The sequence below is a fragment of the Martes martes genome, assembly GCF_963455335.1.
Source record: "Martes martes genome assembly, chromosome: 15".
In the NCBI taxonomy this organism is placed as follows: Eukaryota; Metazoa; Chordata; class Mammalia; order Carnivora; family Mustelidae; genus Martes; species Martes martes.
In genome coordinates this window covers 45,195,115-45,215,323 of record NC_137903.1, presented here as the reverse complement: position 1 = coordinate 45,215,323, position 20,209 = coordinate 45,195,115, and the positions used below count along the sequence as shown (strand labels likewise).

General features: G+C 34.9%; 1 protein-coding gene across 1 annotated transcript in view; it reads right to left on the bottom strand.

Moving 5' to 3' along the window:
- Positions 1-20,209, bottom strand: part of RALGPS2 (Ral GEF with PH domain and SH3 binding motif 2) — a 151,203-nt gene that overhangs the window by 16,757 nt on the left and 114,237 nt on the right. The window contains exons 9-15 of the mRNA XM_080824036.1: positions 15,051-15,188; positions 13,955-14,045; positions 9,409-9,476; positions 7,550-7,685; positions 6,614-6,765; positions 2,884-2,938; positions 462-539 (exon numbers count right to left, since the gene is read on the bottom strand). Coding sequence (XP_080680162.1) covers positions 462-539; positions 2,884-2,938; positions 6,614-6,765; positions 7,550-7,685; positions 9,409-9,476; positions 13,955-14,045; positions 15,051-15,188 — 718 coding nt within the window. The remainder of the gene's footprint in view (positions 1-461; positions 540-2,883; positions 2,939-6,613; positions 6,766-7,549; positions 7,686-9,408; positions 9,477-13,954; positions 14,046-15,050; positions 15,189-20,209) is intronic.

Genomic DNA, 20,209 nt, shown 5'->3' with positions numbered 1-20,209 from the left:
CTCATTTACTTCTGCAGCTAGTATGGTACAGAAAGAGACCTGGTTTAACTAATGAACCACTGAACAAAATGAGTTTAAAAGCACAAATAGTATTTACTGAGACTTATCGAAATTCAGAGCCTGCAGTATATACGGAAAATTCTTAACAAAGATGAACTTGAGACTTACTGGCCAAGTAAATGCTGTGACAGTAGCCTTTGAATAATGCTTATCCAAGAACCAGCAGCTGTTATAAGGCCACCAAGTTGGAATTAATTTTGCAATCAGCTCAGTGGATCAGAAAGAAAAGTTCAAATTTATCTCTAGATTAAATCTTGGAAAGAAAGCTTTTGTGGGTCTTTTTTTTAGTTTTTAAGCCAATTAATTGAGAAAGAACAGAGATACTGTGAGATCACACCCATTTAGCCAATCACCAACACCAGAGGGGAGTTCTGTGACCCCTGAATGCAGGGGGATTGTACCTGCTGGCCTTCATGTGGCTTCGATAGCCATTTCGTGCCACTCGTGTCACCGGGCCGAGAGAATGGTATAATCTGTTCCTGTTGGATTCCATTATAAATCGTATATATTACATATGCATTTATTCACAACAATACCTAGAACAATATAACAACTTCCTCCTGTAATACAGTTTTCTAAATCCTACAAAAGGACAGTATGTGGTTGCTCCTCTTTTTTAAAGCATGCAGCACAATTTAAAAAAAGATGTTTTCTTCTACTACTGACTCTAGAAATACAGGTCTTAGTATATACCATACATTTTATATACATTTGCTTTCACAAATCTGCTAAGATAATTAAAGAGTTATTTATAACCAGCACTATCAAAACCTGGAAAATACTTCAAAAATCCTTTTGTTTCTATTCCAGTTCTTGGACTCCAGTTTAAAAATGGTATCTGGATCTATATAAATAACTCATTTTTATGATATGTCCCTATGAAGACACCTAAAAGCAATGTGGGCTCCAAACTTAAAATTAATGTGGCCTAAACATCTATATCTTCCTCTCTATCCTTTACGTTAAATCCAAAAAACTAATAAAAGAGACAAGCGGAGTAAAAAGGCATTATTTTATTTCTACATCAACCAAAATGAATGATAAAGCCAATAAATGATAAAAATGGTTTGAGATAATATTTATCCAAAATGGCATGTAATACTTAACAAAGGAAATAAACACACGCACACAGAATCACCAACACTTCTTTGCCTGGGAAAAGCCAAAGGTTGCACTGTTGATAAATGTGATTTAAAACAAAAAGCATTATTTTAGCAACTTAAACAGCAACATATTTGATGTTTCTGTAGGAAATAAGGACAGAGAGTGGTATGTTCAACACTCAGAAAACTATTTTCGAATTCACTCTCTACAATAAGTATTTAAAAAATCCTAGCTCTTTATTTACTGTTTGTTATTCCATGTCTGAATCTTGCCGGGAAGCATTAATTTGCTCTCAAAATTCCAAAAGCCACAGATTTAAACTTGGCACAAGTATAGACTTTTTTTTAGCTGCAAACGTCTGCAAAGCGAAACATCTGTCATAGAAGAAATATATTGTTTTGAGATGTGAAGGTGACACCATTAAATATTTTCTTCAAAAGTAACCTGCTGGGATGAGAACAGATTACTGAATACAACACCATCCTGGTGCAAACCAAGAAATGATTTTTTTCAATCAATGTTTTTTATCGAAAGATTACAATACACCCTATAATCAACATATGATGCTCTTCCTGGAGGGAAAGAACTAAAATCACTTATACAGACAGCATGCCAGAGGCAACTTGTGTTTTTCTCGTTTCAGGCAAACCCTAATAAAGGACTGAATGCAAAAGTTGGAAGAGAAATAGTATGCAAAAACAAGTTGTTAAGGCCCCTCAAAAACAGACTTAGGAACACTGATAATTAGAGTAGAAAGGCTCAAGAGTACTTTGAAATGCTGGGTCTACAAATAAAATCTTAATCACATAACAGAAAAATAAGAATATAATATTCCAATTAAACAGCATGAAATTAACCAATTCCAGTATCGTTTACGGATAGTCAATAAAATTGTTTTCTACTAAAAAAGTAAGTGATACGGAGTTAGATAACTATTTTCAACGCCATCAAGTTCAATATGGCCCTCAAAGCTGCTTAGAAACTTAGGCTGCTGAGTTTATATACAAAAGGGAGCAATTATTTTGTCAAGAGTCAAGCATCCTGTAAATATAAAAATGAAGAACTGAAATGGTCCAAGACAATATAAAAGTCCTAATGGATGTTTAGTAAATAAATTATTTGCACTGTTTGGCTACCTTTTTAAGGAGATCTTACATTCGAAGATCAATATTAGCATATATGCTGTAGGCAGATGGCAACTTTTAAAGCTTAAAGCAATAAAGAAAGGAAAAGGGAGCATGCCTTACAGGATTTCAGTAGAAATCTGTGCACTCTTTACATACCGAGGTAATGTCAATTTAAATTCAAACTTCAAGCTGCTTTACTTATAGTATAATTTAACACTGAGTCTTTTTGCCCTTGACAAGGTAGCAGAGAATGAAGCAGACTATGCTACTTAATGCCTTAAAATTACTTAAATGAATCAGAATTTAAAGAAATAATTTTAAACACATAAGTAGGTAAGTTGACTATGACTGGTTATTATGATTTTAAATTTATAATTTTAAAAGCACTAAAGTTCAAGTATGTATCAAGTCACCAAATAAACGTATTTATTAGCTAAGACTTAAATATCAACTTTAATTTCTGCCACCAGGTGGAAGCTTATAAATAGTCCCTTACAGATATGTAACAACTATTATCTGTTAAAATGCATATGATCACATCTTTTAAGAAAGACAAACTAAACTTGAAGCAGTTCAAATGAACAACTCTTACCTTTCAAAAGCAGGCCATGAGGTCTCTTCACTTAGTTCAGAACCATCACTGCTACCTAAAATCAAAAGTTATTCTATTTTTTAAACATCAGAATTACAGTTTAATTTTGTATTTTAAAAATAGATTCTTTAATTGTACTTCTAAAATGACAGTCATGTTATTCGTGGGTGAACACTCACATATTAATTCTTCCTTCTAGTATTAATGCTGCTAGGCTCATTCTATAGTATGTTGGAATTTAGTAAGACTACCTAAAATAGCAAAATAGCATAGAATGTTTTTGTGGAGCTACTTACAGCTCACATTCATTATGTTAATAAACAATTTTCTACCATTAGAGAATGTACCATAAGCACAAAATTTTTGAAATTTAAAAAATATGGTCAAAATTTAAGACCAATATAGTTGAGAAATTCTTAAAGGGTCATGCTCTATTTTATCTCTATAAGCCTTTTAAAACTTTTTATTACCCTAAGGATAAAAAGCTTAATGAAATTTAATTTTTGCCTTCAGAGGCAAGGTAGAAGAGGATGGAATCCCTAAATTAAAAAAAAAAAAATGGTGCTGTAACAATCCAAAAACTTTCTCTTTAGCCAGAATAGCAGTTAAAATACAAAGTTTTACATTAACTAAAGAAAAAACTGAGGGGAATAAACTTAGAGAGTCTAAAACAACTTATACTGATTTAAATGTTATTTTAAAGATAATTCCGACTCTCAACAAAACTAATGATTTATCTGTCCCTTATATATCCAGTGACCTGTCTATGAGACTTTAATACCAGTGTTCTGTAAGACACAAACTCCATTGCTAAAAGGTACACATTGTAGGTGATGGATTAATACCTTATCTATGTATTTAGAGTGGTACTAGTTATATATAATATCCTTGGAAGAACTGAGTTAACAGTAACAGAAAAAATTTTCTGGTTGTGTGGTTCAGATGAGACACTGGAAGAGTGTCTTGTAGATTATCTTTTGATTTGTAGCATTACATGGTAAACACTGAAAATTCAATCATAATTACTATGACTTATTTGCAGAAAAATGTAAGTCTTTCTAGAAGCATGAAACTCAGAGTGGATATGCTTCTCTTAGCTGGGCAAGACCACTTTAGGTTATCTAAGACTTCTACACCACATCAGAAAATGTTAGAGGTCACTGTCCCAAGCACTGGTTAATTTTTCTGGAGTATTTTCTCAAAATCTCCATAGCACAGACTAATATTGTAGATTAAAGCTACAGCTAAGGAAAAAACCCTTTTTTAACTATAAATTGTGTGTGTGTAACATCTACCATCTATGGTTATAAATTACTTTCTTTCCAGAATATAGAGCTTTAAAATAAAAACCGTGCAAGATAATATCTATGTCTAATGTTCTAATTTACACACAAGGATGTAACAATCTTTACTGTTTACCCACTTCACAGCCTTACAGTAAAAATAAATAAATACAAAGGCAAAATTAAAATAGTCTCTTCCTTTTTTAAAAAAGTTTTTTATATTTAAGTAATCTCTACACCCAAAGTGGGGCTCAAACTCACAACCCCCAAATCAAGAGTTGCACACTCTACTAAGTTAGCCAGGCATCCCTAAAATAGTCTTTTCCTGTTCTAAAAGAAAGGCCTCCAAAACTGAGACACTAACTGTAACTGAATGAAATAACGAGATAATTATCTTGTAAAAACCAAAAGAACATCAGTGAAAAAGCCACAGATAAACTAAAGAATTATCATTATAAAATTTATGATGGGGGGGTGCCTAGGTGGCTCAGTGGGTTATGCCCCTGCCTCTGGTTCAGGTCATGATCTCAGGGTCCTGGTTGAGATCAAGCCCCATGTCTGGCTCTCTGCTCAGCAGGGAGCCTGCTTCCCCACCTCTCTCTGCCTGCCTCTCTGGATACTTGTGATCTCTCTGTCAAATAAATAAATAAAATCTTTAAAAAAAATTTATGATGGGGAAAAGTAAAATATTATATATACTTGAGAGCTATAATTTTAAAAATTATTACTTTTTGGTTTAAGTGGCATGCCAGATTCCATAGTGTAACAAATTTTTAATGGGAAGAAAGTTCTTCTTCTCTCTTTTGCAAAATTACACTATGTATTATTTTTCAGGTTGAGGTTGATATTTGCATAGTAACAGCTTATAGCATTAATGAAGAGGTATTTGAGGTGGCTATTTTATCATTATTTAATCATTTGTACCTATCAAAAGGGGAACTTTGGAATTTAAAAATTGCTGAATGGTGCTGGAAAGCTCTAAATCAGTTTTGTTCATTGGGTTTGGAACTTTTAAGGGTTAAGGAAGTCAATTTGTTTAAGAAAATGAACTCCTTCTTGGATTTCTTTCTACTGACTATTCATTAATACTGAGATGATCCTATTAATAATAATAGGCTTAGCCCTTGAGCAACCAGGCACTTTGATCAAACAGACAAACAAAACATTGTAGGAAGGTTTTTCTAATAATCAAAAGAAATAATACTCATCTAAAAGATTCAGAAAATAAAGTTTAGGAAGTAAAAAAAATTTTCCTCATAACCTCACATCCCTTTCCAGTATGGTCCCAATTTTTTGGTCCCCTTCATCTCTATTCCCTGGCTTCTCGTTCTCCAGTCTACTCCAATCAGGGCTCTGATGCCACTATTTTATGAAGTAGGTCTTGTCAAGGTCACCAATGACTTCTACCTTGCCAAATGCACTGATCAATTCCCATCCTCATCTTTTTTCTTGCATTTGATAGTGATACATTAAATACTTCCCTCTTCCTGGAGCTACTTCCTCTACTGGGCTTTTGTGATACCACACCCTGATTTTTATTCCTATTTCACTGATCCCTCCTTTGTACTTCCTTTGATGATGCATCTATTAAAAAAAAAAATACTAGGGGGCAACAGGGTGGTGCAGTAGGTTAAGCATCCAACTCTTGGTTTCAGGTCAGGTCGTGATCTTATAGTCATGAGATCGAGCCCTGCATCAGGATCTGCACTCAGCACTGAGTCTGCTTGAGATTCTCTCCTCCCTCTGCCTTGCCAGCTTATGTTCTCTCACTGTAAAATAAATAAATCTTAAAAAAAAAAAGTAATTTAGTCAGACCTCTAAATGTAAGTGTGTCTTCTTATTTATTTACATGCTTTCCCTTGGTGACCTCAACCAATCCCATGGCTTGAAATACTATGCTAAATATGCAAACTCCCATTCTTAATACCTACAGACCTAACCTGAACCCACTGAGCTCAAGAGTCACATATTCAGTTGCCTGACAACTCCATGTGGACCAAACACGTCCAAAATAGGATTCCCAACTCCTCAAACCCAGTCATCCTTCACAAATACCTCACCACCTACAAATGATTGCTCGTCTGGTTTTCTCTATCATGGCAATGGTACCATAATTTAACTAACTGCTTAATCCAAAAACTGGGAGTATACCAACTCTACCCCTTTCCTCATTCCTACAACCAAACTGCATAAAGCAACCAATTCAACCAATCCACCTCCTTTCCTACCATTCCTCAAATGCCTCCCCTTTTGGAGTCAAAAATATCAAGCAGTTTTTTAAAACACCATGATTTCTTTATTAACTTCAGGAGGTACTAGTAACTAATAGCTACTTCACTTTTGTCAAAGTTTCTCTATGTATGTTAGGATTAGTGACTTTTTTCCAAATGTTTTATTAAGAATCTCATTTTTATAAATTGTAATCCTCTTAGAAAAGTATTTCTCACCTATTGATATTCCACTAGAAAGAGTAGAACTTTCTGCTTGGCCACGAGATGGTGCGTGGGGCTCCATGACACTGTCATCTAATAGATGTCTTGGCCCTGCATTTGGGAACGTTGCACTCTTAAACTCTGCTGTGTTCATTTTATGAATGAAACTGGAAACAAAGAGAAATATTTTTCAAATATTTTATTATTGTTGGTAATTCAGGATATAAAAGATACTCTTAAAGATTCAAGATATAGAACATTTACCTGCTATCCTAAACTGACTTTTGAATTCTCATGCTAAGGTATCACATAGATATTCCCATAAAAGCCTAAAATTAACAGTTTAAGGAAAATATTTTAGGAAACCAGGCCAGGCCCTATCTTACGTAACAGATAATATTTTAATTTCATCTTGAGTCTTGGGTCCATTAAAAAATAGTTCTACATTCACTTTTGGAAAACAGCTATTAAATTTTCACAAAAATTATGGCAAAGGTAAACTATGGGCCCCATTTTGAGAAAACAATCTTGCAAAGGTAATGATGTTAAACAAAAAATCAGTTTCCTTTTCATTATATTTAGGAATGAAAGGAACAACTTTTATACACCTTTACTTATGGTGACCTACTTTAAGACAAGCAATGACTGTTTTGATATAAAAGTTGTAATTTAAAAGGAGAATGGGCAATTGCTTTCCTCATTTTATTTATGATGATACTCTGTAATATAGTTCATTTATTTCCCCCAAATGCAGGCACTGTTGGGAGAAGCTTATTTCCAAATTAAGGAAAAAGAAGAACTAAATGCTTCTAGGCAAACAAGATATTTTACTAAATCAGGAAAAAACTACTGTTATACAAATAAAACTATGCTTAACTAATAAAACATAGAGAAAACAAATTCAACTGGAAACAACTTAAAAATCTGAAAGATAAAATGAAAAATGCTGACTTATAGCCCAAGCTATGGCACTTTCTGTGTCCATGTGGAATCAGGTTCCGAGGGGATGGCGGCGTCTGTGGAAGCAAGGCTCCTTCAGCTGTCATGCTTTTTCTTCCACTCTGTGGAGATGCTCCTACTTCAGGACCTAGAGGTTAAATGCAAAAGAGAGAGAGACAGAGACCGAGAGAGGCACAGAGGGAGAGAAATTTTTCAGATTGTTTCAAAAAGATTGTTTTCTTTTTAATCCCTTGATAGAAAATATAAAATGTGATTTAAATTTTAAGATAATGATATAGTTAATTCTATTCAATTGACTAAACATTAAAATATTTGCTTTCTGGGGTGCCTGGGTGGCTCAGTGGTTTAAGCCTCTGCCTTAGGCTCAGGTCATGATCTCAGGGTCCTGGGATCGAGCCCTGCATCGGGCTCTCTGCTTAGCGGGAAGCCTGCTTACCCCCGCACCCCTCCTACTGCCTGCCTCTCTGCCTACTTGGGATCTCTGTCTGTCAAATAAATAAATAAAATCTTTAAAAAAAAATTTGCTTTCTGAGTCTTAAAACACAAAATCCAAAACATACAAAATCTGTTAATTTCTATCTTATTGCACTAAGCAGGCAGTATTAGTATTTGCCCCTTTTCAAGAGGAAGAAGCAGAATTAGAAGAGATGGGCTCAGGATATCACAATCATAGATTAAGCCTGGAACTAATCACACAGAGGAGTCCCAGTTCAGTGCTCATTTAATTTTACACAGTGCTTCTCTCTCTTACTTTTAGCTTCTTCTTGGAGAAAGAGCATGTGGGGCAGGTCAAGCATTCAAGTTGGAATTTCAATCTATTTTGACACTGTTCAGACTTATGCGAGTTAAAAAACCAGAACTTGAAAAGTATAAAGATTTGCAAAATATCATTTTAATAAAGAAAACAAAAGCAAATCTTAGGAATTCAGACTGCCATGTTTTCCAATGATTTTAATATACTCTCCCCCTAGGTATCATCATGGCTTGTCTCCTTGCTTCCTCCACACCTTATTGAATGGGCCTCCAAATACTTACAGAGTATCTAATATTATGAAGTTTAGTGCCAAAGTCTGCATTTGAAATTTTAAAAAAGGTACTTATTAATAAATTTCTTACACAGGGCACCTGGGTGGCTCAGTGGCTTAAAGCCTCTGCCTTCAGCTCAGGTCATGATCTGAGGGTCCTGGGATCAAGACCTGCATTGGGCTCTCTGCTCAGTGGGGAGCCTGCTTCCCACCCCCACCGCCTCTCTGCCTACTTGTGATCTCTGTCTGTCAAATAAATAAATAAAATCTTGGAAAAAAAATTTCTCAAACAATGAACAATTCTCCCCAATTTTATATTTTTAATTATGTGTGGTACACATATATTATCCCCATTATAATGCAATAGGTGAATTATGGGATTGTGACTATTTTTTATTATTTTTCATATCTGGCCCAGTATTAGAGTGAAATTGCTAAAATGTTACTAAAACTGATTTCCATAACCATTCACGTTAATAAAATTTTCCACTCAAACCACAGAAAATTTTAATGTTATCAACCTTCACTGACCAGGATAGTGTATTCTTAATAAAAAAAGAACAGGTATTTATAAACACTCACTTTTTTCTGTTTGTTGTATATATTTTCCTTGATTAGTTTGTTTTTTTGTACATTACTATAAACTCCAAGTAACAACTTCTTAATTAAAAAACAAAAAACCCCAAAGTGATATATTTTAATACCAAAAATAAATTTTTGCATGCATTATAAAATGTGCTAAGTATTTATTTACATTGGAGCATATTTTTTCTTAATAGGTTATCTGATTTATTATACAGTAATCAGAAAAAACTATGCACTAACCTACTAAATCTTCTCTCGAAGCAGCAGAGCGTGGCGTGCTTGTCCCTGGTTCTATCTTTAATGAAAGCCTGAATTTTAAAAATAAACAAAACACATAAAATGATTAACATTTGACAATATTAAAATTATGTATTTCCTCACAAAAAATTAAGCATTTTAATAACAGAATCTCAGCTATATATTTTTCTTCAAGAGCAATCTTTAATAATAGTAAATCTCTTATTTCTTTCATACATCTTATGGTTATTCTTAGAAATATTAGGCAGAGAAAAAAAACATTAAAAAGTTATACTTATAAACAGAAAAACTTCCCCCAAACTAAATGGTTCAACACATTTAAAAATATTTGATGAACGACTAAAAAGTGATTTAACTTGAAGTTATATTGATACCTGACACTCAAATTCAGGAATTTTCATGTATTACACAAATTACTTCTAGAATTGTTACTGGATGGACAAATGGCTTCTGCAGCACTGAAAATTTCCAAAACATCCCCCCAAACAACTAATTCAACTTCTTAAAAGATCTTTAATAATAAAAAAGTTGTTTGCAAAATTCCTGGTAAATCCCTGCCCTAAGTCAAAGCTTATTAGCTGATACGTAAGTTCCATTTAGGATAATATATCCAGTTTTGAGTTCCACAGCAAAAAGAGATTATGACTCCTATCAGCAGATGCCATTTCAAGAAACAGGGTAATACAGCAGTTGTAGAAAATACTTTGGTATAGCCCACAAAGCCTATTATTACTACGTATTATCTAAATATTAATACTTTTTAAAAAAACCATTCTACCAACTGGAGTTTTTTTAATGAAATTGTACAATACAAGTGATATCGTGATAAATCTATTATAGGTTCTCAACTTATTATTTCCTTGATAACCTCACAGGGAATTACATATGATTCTATTCCAGTTACTTGACAGTGCAAAATGTAGTCCTGAACAGATATATGATTAACCAGAACTCTCTGCTCTTTTTCTTTCTACGGAGCAGTTTACTTTAATTATTTGGGCTACAGACTATACTGAATTCATTCATTTGATCAACAGCTATTGAACACCTGTTTTGTGTTGGGCACTGTGCTGTTTCCACTGGAACAGAACAGAGATTAAGGCAGAGTATCCTGCCCTCCAGAAGCTTAGTATGTGGAGGACACAGAAGTAAATAAAATAACTACAATTTCCTAATGCAGAACTGCAACTGAAAGGAACAGAGAGGAAGCTATGGGTGAGTCATGCTGCTGTCAGCAGTACAAAAAGCAGAAGCATCTTAAAGCAGCAGCAGTCAAGTCAGAGGCTGAGTGACTAGGTCATCATCATAACACCATTCAGGAACAGTGATGCTGGTTCACCGAGAAAAGAGATTATGTTCAGTATTAAAATGGAGAAACTGTGGAAGATTTCCATCCTGATTAAAAAACAAGTATTAGGGGCGCCTGGGTGGCTCAGTGGGTTAGAGCCTCTGCCTTCAGCTCAGGTCATGATCTCCGGGTCCTGGGATCGAGCCCCACATCCGGCTCTCTGCTTAGCGGGGAGCCTGCTTCCTCCCTCTCTCTCTGCCTGCCTCTCTGCCTACTTGTGATCTGTCAAATAAATAAATAAAATCTTAAAAAAAAAAACAAACCACGCATTAATTTGTAGTGTCTATACTGGTTGCCTATAGATAGATGAAGCTGCCAAAAAAAAAAAAAAGAGGCCTTGGATAAACCAAAGGTGTCATTTTTATTTAAATCTCTCTCATCAGAAAAACCATTTTTTTTTCTAATCATTTTAATGGCTCTTATCTTAAAATGCTGACTTTCAGCATACTGAATTAGAAGGTTCCTGAAACACAACTGCATCTTTAAAAAACTGTCTTCTTCAGTCTCCCATCTGATGCCCCAATACTACCAAGTGACTGAGCATTCCCTAAAGCAAAAACACTGCTTCCCACCCTAATCCTCTGATCCTTTAATCCCCTGGAACACTTTTCCTCCCTCCTTACATGGAGATACCATCTACTCACCTGTTAAGATTAATAAGCCTCAGGTGACACTGTCTCCTGAAACCATTCATGTTCTTTTTTTCCTCATTTTTCCCACTTAAAGCTGTTAGGTCTCCCCCCAGATCTACGTTCCCATGGCATCCTGAGCATATGTCATCTATCACAGTAATGTCTGCGCTGCTTTGTCATCATCTGCCTTGTGGATGTGTTCTGTATGAGATGAGCTTCTTAAGGGCAAGAACAAGATTTTGTTTTGTAATCCCGGCAAGTAGCACAAAAAACTCACCTACGGCAAAAGCTTAACAACTATTTGTTAAAATGACTGTAATGGGAAGGCCATTCTGGTTCTAGCCACTCATGAAAACAGAAATCAGTACAACAGCATTAGCTTTCTACAAAAATGAAGGTATCTCACATCAGTATACCGAGAGTTAAAGCTACTTAATGGCTTCATTGGCTACCGTACCTTTTAAACAAAGAATTAGCCTAACTACTTTTACTTTCACCACAGTAAATAAAAATTTACCATCGTCTATAACTGTGCAACAATTTCTTAGGCTTCACTACTGAATACTTTAACTTCTTTTAAATTCAACAAGTTTGAGCCAGATACAGAAATTTTTAACAACTATTTAATCATATTTTGAGTTTAAGATATCTCACTAGACAAAACATGAGTGTTTTGTGCTATGCCAGTGATTAGAGCTAAGATGGAAGAAATAGTGGTAAATATAAGATACAGACCATCAAACGCAAGAAGCTCATACCCAGGGCGACAACAAATCTATGAAAAAACTGCAGCCTTGAAAAGCTGATCCACTGACCTCAGACATTTTCAAATGAACTACTATGTAACAATCTTTTATAAAATGAAAATTGATAGAGAAATATAAAGTGGTAATATTATGGTATGGGGGGAAAGGTGGCAGTAAAGGCGTTTTTATTTTTATTTATTTTTTAAAAGATTTTTATTTATCTATTTGACAGAGAGAGACAGAGAGCACAAGCAGGGGGAGCAGAAGGAGAGGGAGAAGCAGCAGGGTCCCCACTGAGGAGGCGGCCTGACAGGGGACTCAATCTCAGGATCCTGTGATCGGGACCTGAGCTGAAGGGAGATGCCTCACTGACTGAGCCACCCAGGTGCCCCAATAATGGTGTTTTTAAACATTAATAAAATTGTAGATACACTTAAAGATCCATTATCTAGAGCTTTAATCTTTGAAGAGAATTTATTTCTAGTTATTTTCCAGAATTTGTAGCCTTTTATTGGTACTTTGTTCACTGAAAACTGTTGAAACTTAATGGAACAAGGCAGTTGAAAATCAGATCAAACAAGAAAATTTTTGTAAAATGCATTAATAATGAAAAATAACCTAGTCTCTTACTGTATAAGTTTTTTAAAAGTACGTATAAGTATGGAAGTTTATTGGAATTTATTGGAAAAAAAAATTGTGAAAGACACAAATTAAAATGAAAGCTTGGGAATAATTTGCATAATAAAGCTAAGCAAAAACTTTTATTTGAAATTAACAAATGAAGTTACAAGAAGCATCAGAAGCCTCGAGAGACACAAGCTCTTTGTCCTTCCATCTTTTGAAAAAACAAAAAAACCAAAAAAATCCCCAAACCTGGCAGTTAGGGGGTACAGTATTCACTGAAAATAAAAAGGGTTAAAATGTAAAAATCCCTCCTACCTTGGGCAGAACTGTAGATGTTTAAAAGAAGGAAACGGGCAGCTGTATTTTAAAAGTGATTTTTGAAAAATAAATAAATAAATAAATAAATAAATAAAAGTGATTTTTGAAATCTTTAATAAAGGACTTGCTATAATAGAGAAAAAGGTAAGTGTGGTACTGGACATATGCCTCTACCCTAGAGGTAGGAAGGTTCAATAGCCTCAATCCATAAAAACAACTGAAAACAAATTCAAAGATGTGTCCAAAAATTACCATTACAAAAGGAATAATTTTCCTATTTATAGAGGGTTTCATTATTTTTTCAATAAATTTCCATAAAGATTCAGTGCTTGAATGTAAAGAAAGGAAGACATTTATACTGGAACTATCAAAGATCAACTCTCAACAACTTGAGAAAAGTGAAACACTTTTAAACAAAAGAACAGATGCGGTATTTGTAAATTGTCTCAATCATATCAAGTGCTTAAGAAATACATAAGGGTGCCGGGGTGGCCTAGTCGTTAACTGTATGCCTTCAGCTCAGGTCATGATCCCAGGGTCCTGGGATCGAGCTCCCCTTGGGATTGAGCTCCACATCAGGCTCCCTGCTCAGCAGGAAGCCTGCTTCTCCCTCTCCCACGCTCCCTGCTCCTGTTCCCTCTCGTGTTCCCTCTCTCGCTGTGTCTCTGTCAAATAAACAAAAGAAATCTTTAAAAAAAAATACATAAAGTAATGTATACAAATACCTTTATCACTATAAGCACTGTAAATTGGATTAGGCATTTGCATGATACGATATAAAATTCAGATGTTTAAACACATGGGGACGAAAGGGTAGAACACAGATCAAAGTTAGACCACTTTTTGAAGATCCAACCTACTTGTAATTATCATCTTCCACAAACTTCTGTAGTTCTTCTATATACTGAACGGAGTTCAGATATTTTTGAACATGAGGCAACATGGGGATATCTAGGCAAAATGTGATAAATAATTATCTGACACAGTATATCTTAACCAGAATTTTAAAAGTTAATTTGAGAAATACATACTTAAGAAAAATTAAGGCTTCGTGGCACCAAATTTTAAATTAACTCTAGGAGGACACTACTGAGGTAGATTTTATTTAATGTAAAACTGATGGTAATTTTAAAAATTACAGTTGCATGCTGTTTGTACAGATTAAAAAACAAAACAAAACACCAAACATACTCTGGTTTCTCTTCAGACTGTATTAAAACAACAACAACAACAAACAGCTCCATTTACCAAATCCCACATATTTGATAAATGTCCTCCCCCACATATACTTTTAGGAATTTTTTAAGGTTTTCTTAGAAGTATACACATGCACATAAAATAGCTTTAAAACAAATCTATTTTAAATAAATTGGATAATGTAAACTCACTGTTTTTTTTAACATTTTAAAAATATATACCAGTAATGGTTATCTTTATTCCCCACCAAGCTGAAAGCATCCAAACATCATAAAAAATGAGAAAAAAAATACAACACTTTTTCCCATTATCTGGGCTTGTGTAAGCTCTTCCTACACGTTTTCCCATTAAATACTCTTGAAAAAAAATTGGTTATTTATTTAATGATGAACTTAAGAAAGCTAGTCAACTGATCATAGGTCAGTTGATCATAGGTCTTAGTCCCTTACCAAATTGAAAAATGGAAGAACTATTTCCGTAACCAGGGATATCAAATGAGATGAAGATAACAGAAAATAATCTTATAAATTATGTTAGCAAAGTTGCTACAAAAGAAAAAAGATAAAACAAAATTTTAAATATGAAATACTTCAACTCCTTAAAAGCAAGATATCAAACAGGATGCTAAATATTAAACAATCATTACTTTCCTTTATAGTAGGATGATGTTCTCTGCTGTGCAAAAATGGCTATCAATTCAGATAAATGAGTCAAAAGAATCACAGCATAATGATGTAGTATTACTCCCCAGAAACGTACCATATTCACAGGACTGCTGTAAATCAGAAATTATTCGAAGGATGTTATTCATCAAATTTGATCTTTGCTCGTTTTCTAGAATGCTGCCGGTTGATGGGTATGCTGAATCAATGTATGTTAAATCTGACAAATAGATACCTGAAACAAAATGAGATAAATGAGTGTTTTCTTACTTGTAGATTGGAAGAGCATGATAAAAATGAGGAGAAAAAAAAAAAAACTAGTTCATCACTACATTTAAATATATGCTGTATTTAGGATTTATTGTTAATACACCACAGCCTTGCTAAATCATAATCACTGAGGCATAGGTTTCCATGGATTTGGGGTCAGATACATAAATGTTTTTGTAAATGTTCTCTTATGAGGGTATTGTTTTTATTTCTATTTTAAAATTTATTTACTTATAATCTCTACACCCAACGTGCGGTACTCGAACTCACAACCCCGAGATCAAGAGTCACGTACTCTACCAACTGAGCTAGCCGGGCGCTCCCGATGAACTTTATAGCAGTTCCCACGGCATTAGACATGATGTGTTTGTATACTGTCTTGTTCTGAAGATTGACAGTTGGATTTCTGAAACAGTGCACGTGACTACAAACTGAAACTCTTTCTCCCACTGCAACCCCACTGCCCCATTTCTCTGTGCCAACAAAATAACCTCCAAATATAACTTGGTTTTACCAGTTCTAGATATGCAAGACCACACATGTAAAATGTGTAAGAAAGACAACTATAGTTAAAGAGAAAAATACACTTTCCTACTTTTTACCTCAGTACTGCACATTTCATGGACTCTGGAAAAACCACCTACGTACCACATACACTGCGTTCCAAAAAAGCCCTGTGTTCTTTTTTCATGCTGTTTCTTTCATCTTGACTATTTCCGAGACTTATCTCTGCCCATCTCAATTTTATTTAATATCTAGGTCAGTGTCAACTGTTCTTTAGTTTTCTCACAGACTCCAAGAAAGGAATGTAGAAACTGTCCAGTCTAACCCCCTTTTTACAGATGAAGAATCCGAGGTCCACAGATATTGACAGACTAATGCCATGTGAACTGTTAGTAACAGTGCTGGACCTCAGTATATACCTGTATCCTAGCTTCTCCACTACCCGCTGTTATAAATTCATACAGTATCTGTAATACCATTCACTTGGTAATTTTTATGACTTTATAATCTGTTTAAACTCTATTTATATCTTATCTGCACCGGACTATAAACTCATTTAAGGCAGTTGCTCTATCTTGCACTCTAAGAAAATGAAAATCTTGTGCAGTGTTTTGACAATAAGTGCTTAAAACAACCTAAAATCTTGGGCTGGCAATCCTTTTACTCATCCTATTCATTCTTTTTCCATTCAGGAAGTCTTAATGGTACTCTTGATGCCATCTATCATAAATACTTCCTTTACTTTAGAGACTCTCAACTTCTTTTTTAATGACTTCAAATGAATCTTTAGCTTAGCTGCTTTTCCTTCAATCTCAGAGGAAGAAGAATCCCTTTTTCCTCTCCACTGTGATTTTGAGTGTAATCATGACAGCCTCCTCACCGGCCGTGGGCTCCTTTCCGAGGCGGAGCAGAGGCCTACAGTTACACCTCCTCTCTTGAAGAAAACAAAATCAAGGTAACTCTTTGTTCACATCTGATTCCTCCTCTGGACAGGACCCCTGTCCCTTTCTCTATAACAAACAGCTTGAAAGAGAAATAGAGACTCCTCCACTTATTTAACCCTTCATCTCTTTTTAATGAAATATTTGACACATATAAAAGTTTACATGAGTCAGGAAAAATTATGGTAGTCTCTGAAATAGGCAAAAAAAAAAAAAAAATTACCAGGTGTCCTATCTCCAGTGTATCCTTCCGGACTTTCTGAGCTATCTGACAAACTCTGTAAGTTTTTGAAAACTAGTAATAATACAAACTCCTGTCCATAAAAATGCCAATGCCTTATGTTCAGTAAAATGTAAATGATTAATGCTCTACGGATGCTGACCAGTTTTGCAACCATGTATAAATTTATCTTATCATTCTTGACTATATGGTAGGTGTGGTACTTTGAATTCTCCCCTGAAATGGTTGCAGTATCCTCCTGATCCCCTATATTTAATGATTTAAACAGAACCGTGACATGTACTCATTTTGTATTTGTTTAAGAATCACATGATTTTACCATTTTAAAAAGTATACTCTAACTCATGTAATATTGGTTGTTATCAAGCAATGTAATAGATACCAGTGAATGACCAGGCAGGTTAAGAAGTACCACATCACCTGTACCGTTCATTCCCTCTATCATCTCCCTGCCTCCCATCCAGAGGTAATGAACCACTACTCCAAAACTTAAAATTATGCCCTTGTTTTGTTTTTCCCAAGACATCTGTCTGTATCCTTGCACAATATATTTACTTTTGCTTATGGTTAAATTCAATGATAACATTCGTAAACACAGGTACACAGTAAGTAATTTATAGGTGTTTGTTAAATTTTTAAAAATATGGCCTTCTGTGATTGCTGTGTCTCACCATTTTGTTTCCAGGAGTTATTTGTGTTGTTAAATGCAGCAGTAATTCCTTAGACTGAGAATATATTAACATGTAACTGTATCACAATTTACTTACTTATTTGATACTTTTAAGTTACTTCTTCCCTCCTTACACGTTGCTATTGACATTCTTATAAATGTCTCCTGGGACACATGTACAAGAATTTTCCTAGGATATATCCCATATTATATTATATATATGGCATTTATATGGTTTATTAATGTTCAGCTTCACAGTGTTTTGGTTTTTTTTTAAGATTTTATTTATTTATTTGACAGAGATCACAAGTAGAAAGAGAGGAAGGCAGAGAGAGGCGGGGGCCGGGGGGGGGGCGGGAAGCAGGCTCCCCGCCGAGCAGAGAGCCTGATGTGGAACTCAATCCCAGGACCCTGGGATCATGACCTGAGCCGAAGGCAGAGGCTTTAACCCACTGAGCCACCCAGGCGCCCCTTGACACTGGTTTTTAAAGCTTTATCAATTCACACTACCACTGAGAGCATTTAAGTTTCTACTAATCCACTCTTGTGCTAACACTTGATATTATCAGTCTTCTTGACTTCTGCCAATCTTATAGGTATAAAATAATATCTCACTGTGTTTTAAGGTTACATATTTATATTTCTATGAAATGTCTTTTATCCATTTCTTCCTTGGGGTTGTCTTTTTTCTTACTGATTTCTAAGTTCTTAATACATTGTAGAAACCAATCCATTTGGCAGTTAAATTTAATCCACTTTTCAACCTACTACATAGTCTGAAATCTGGGGTACCTGGGTGGCTCAGCTGGTCGAATACCTGCCTTCAGTTCAGGTCATGATCCTAGCGTCCTAGGATTGAGTCCTGTACTGGGCTCTCCGCTAAGCAGGGAGTCTGCTTCTTTCGCTTCTCCCTCACCCTCTGCTCTTCCCCCTGCTCGTGCACTCTCTCTCAAATAAATGAATACAATCTCTAAAAAAAAATACAGTCTGAAATCTGTATCTTGCTGAAATTTACTCCAACAAAGGTATAAGGGACCTGCTCATTATTAAATCTTTAAACATCTCTCTTGGTCTCCCACTACTCATTAGTGTCTCAGTATTTTTATTATTCCCTTTGTTCCTTGGGGCTTTACTGGCTCTAATGGCTTGGACCTTCCTAGCTTCCCCCCTCCACCCCACCAATTCTTCTTTTCCCTCATGTTCCCTAGAAATTGGTGTTCTCCATGGTTCTGTCATTAATCTCACTCTGCATGTTCCTTTCCTGGATTATCTTACTTCTGTAGCCTCAACCATCACCTAATTGCCAATGACTTTTCAAATCTCTTTTTAGAACTGAAATCTTTAATTTTCAATTTAACATGCCAAACTAATCATTATTTGCCTCAAAACACACGACATCCCAACTCCTTACCTTGGTTAGAGATATTACTAATTGTTAAAGTTACAAAGTTCAAAACTACTCAAGTAAAACAGTTCAGGAGAAACTTACTATCTTGTATTTTCTCCCACATTAGGTTATTAGTGAATACAAGAGGATCAAGTAATATTAAATGATCAAGTAATGCATTATATGACATATATCGGAGCCTAAAAGCTGGCATTCCCTCTGTCCCAATGTTTTTAAAACCAGGAAATATCTAAGAGACTTTCTCTTCCTAAAAAATGGGAAGATCTGGCAATAACGAGGCACAGCTGAGAAGGGTGCAGATCCCACCGTATTAACCTTAAGGATGCCGCTTTGTCCTAACTCATTTTCCTTTGTTACTTTACTTCTGGTTTATTTCACTTACTTACATTACTTGTCTCATTCTTGTGAGCATTTGTCTTTGTACACCTTGAGTTTGCAACCCCTGGTATACCTATATATGTCACAGAATTTAAAGAAACAATTCTGTGAAAGAGGTAGAAACTGGGCTGACTTTAAATAAACAATGTGGTTCGACAGAAAGTGAAAACAGCTCAAGCTAAGGCAGCAAGGAGGGGAAAGCACATGGTATACATAAAAATTAGAAGCCCTGCAAAATTTTATCTAGAAGCAGCAATCAGTAATTATAGAATCCAAGGAGAGACAGTATGGCACAATGCTTTGGAATTAGATTCAAACCCCAGTTCTACTACTTAGTAGTGAAGTACCAAATCAGTTAAGATGCCCCAATCTTTGTTTCATTAGCTATTGAGCTACTTAATCAACACTTCTGGGTTTAATGAAATATAATAGCACAGTTAGTACTGAACAGTTACTAATTCTCTCTCTAGACTTTTCTAAATCCACAGAGCCAGCAGGGAGTCAGAACTCTCTTTTTTCAGGCCAGGGTTATGTTTGCTTTTAAATCTCAAAACATCATCTACTAAGAATAACCTTATTCAGACAAGAGGGGTCATGTTTTTAGAATAGGAGGAAGTGACATTATATAACATCAGAATTTTCGACGTATTACATTAAAGAATCTCATATACAGACTTCCATTTATATTTAGTAATTATATGTATGAACAGTTTTATTAAGAGACATTACACAGTAAGATGTATCACAACAACATCAAGATTCGTCTATGTTTAAAACCTTCTGAAATGGTAACTTAGTAAAGTGTTTAAAAATTCTCTACAATATAAAGAGTATTACGTTATTT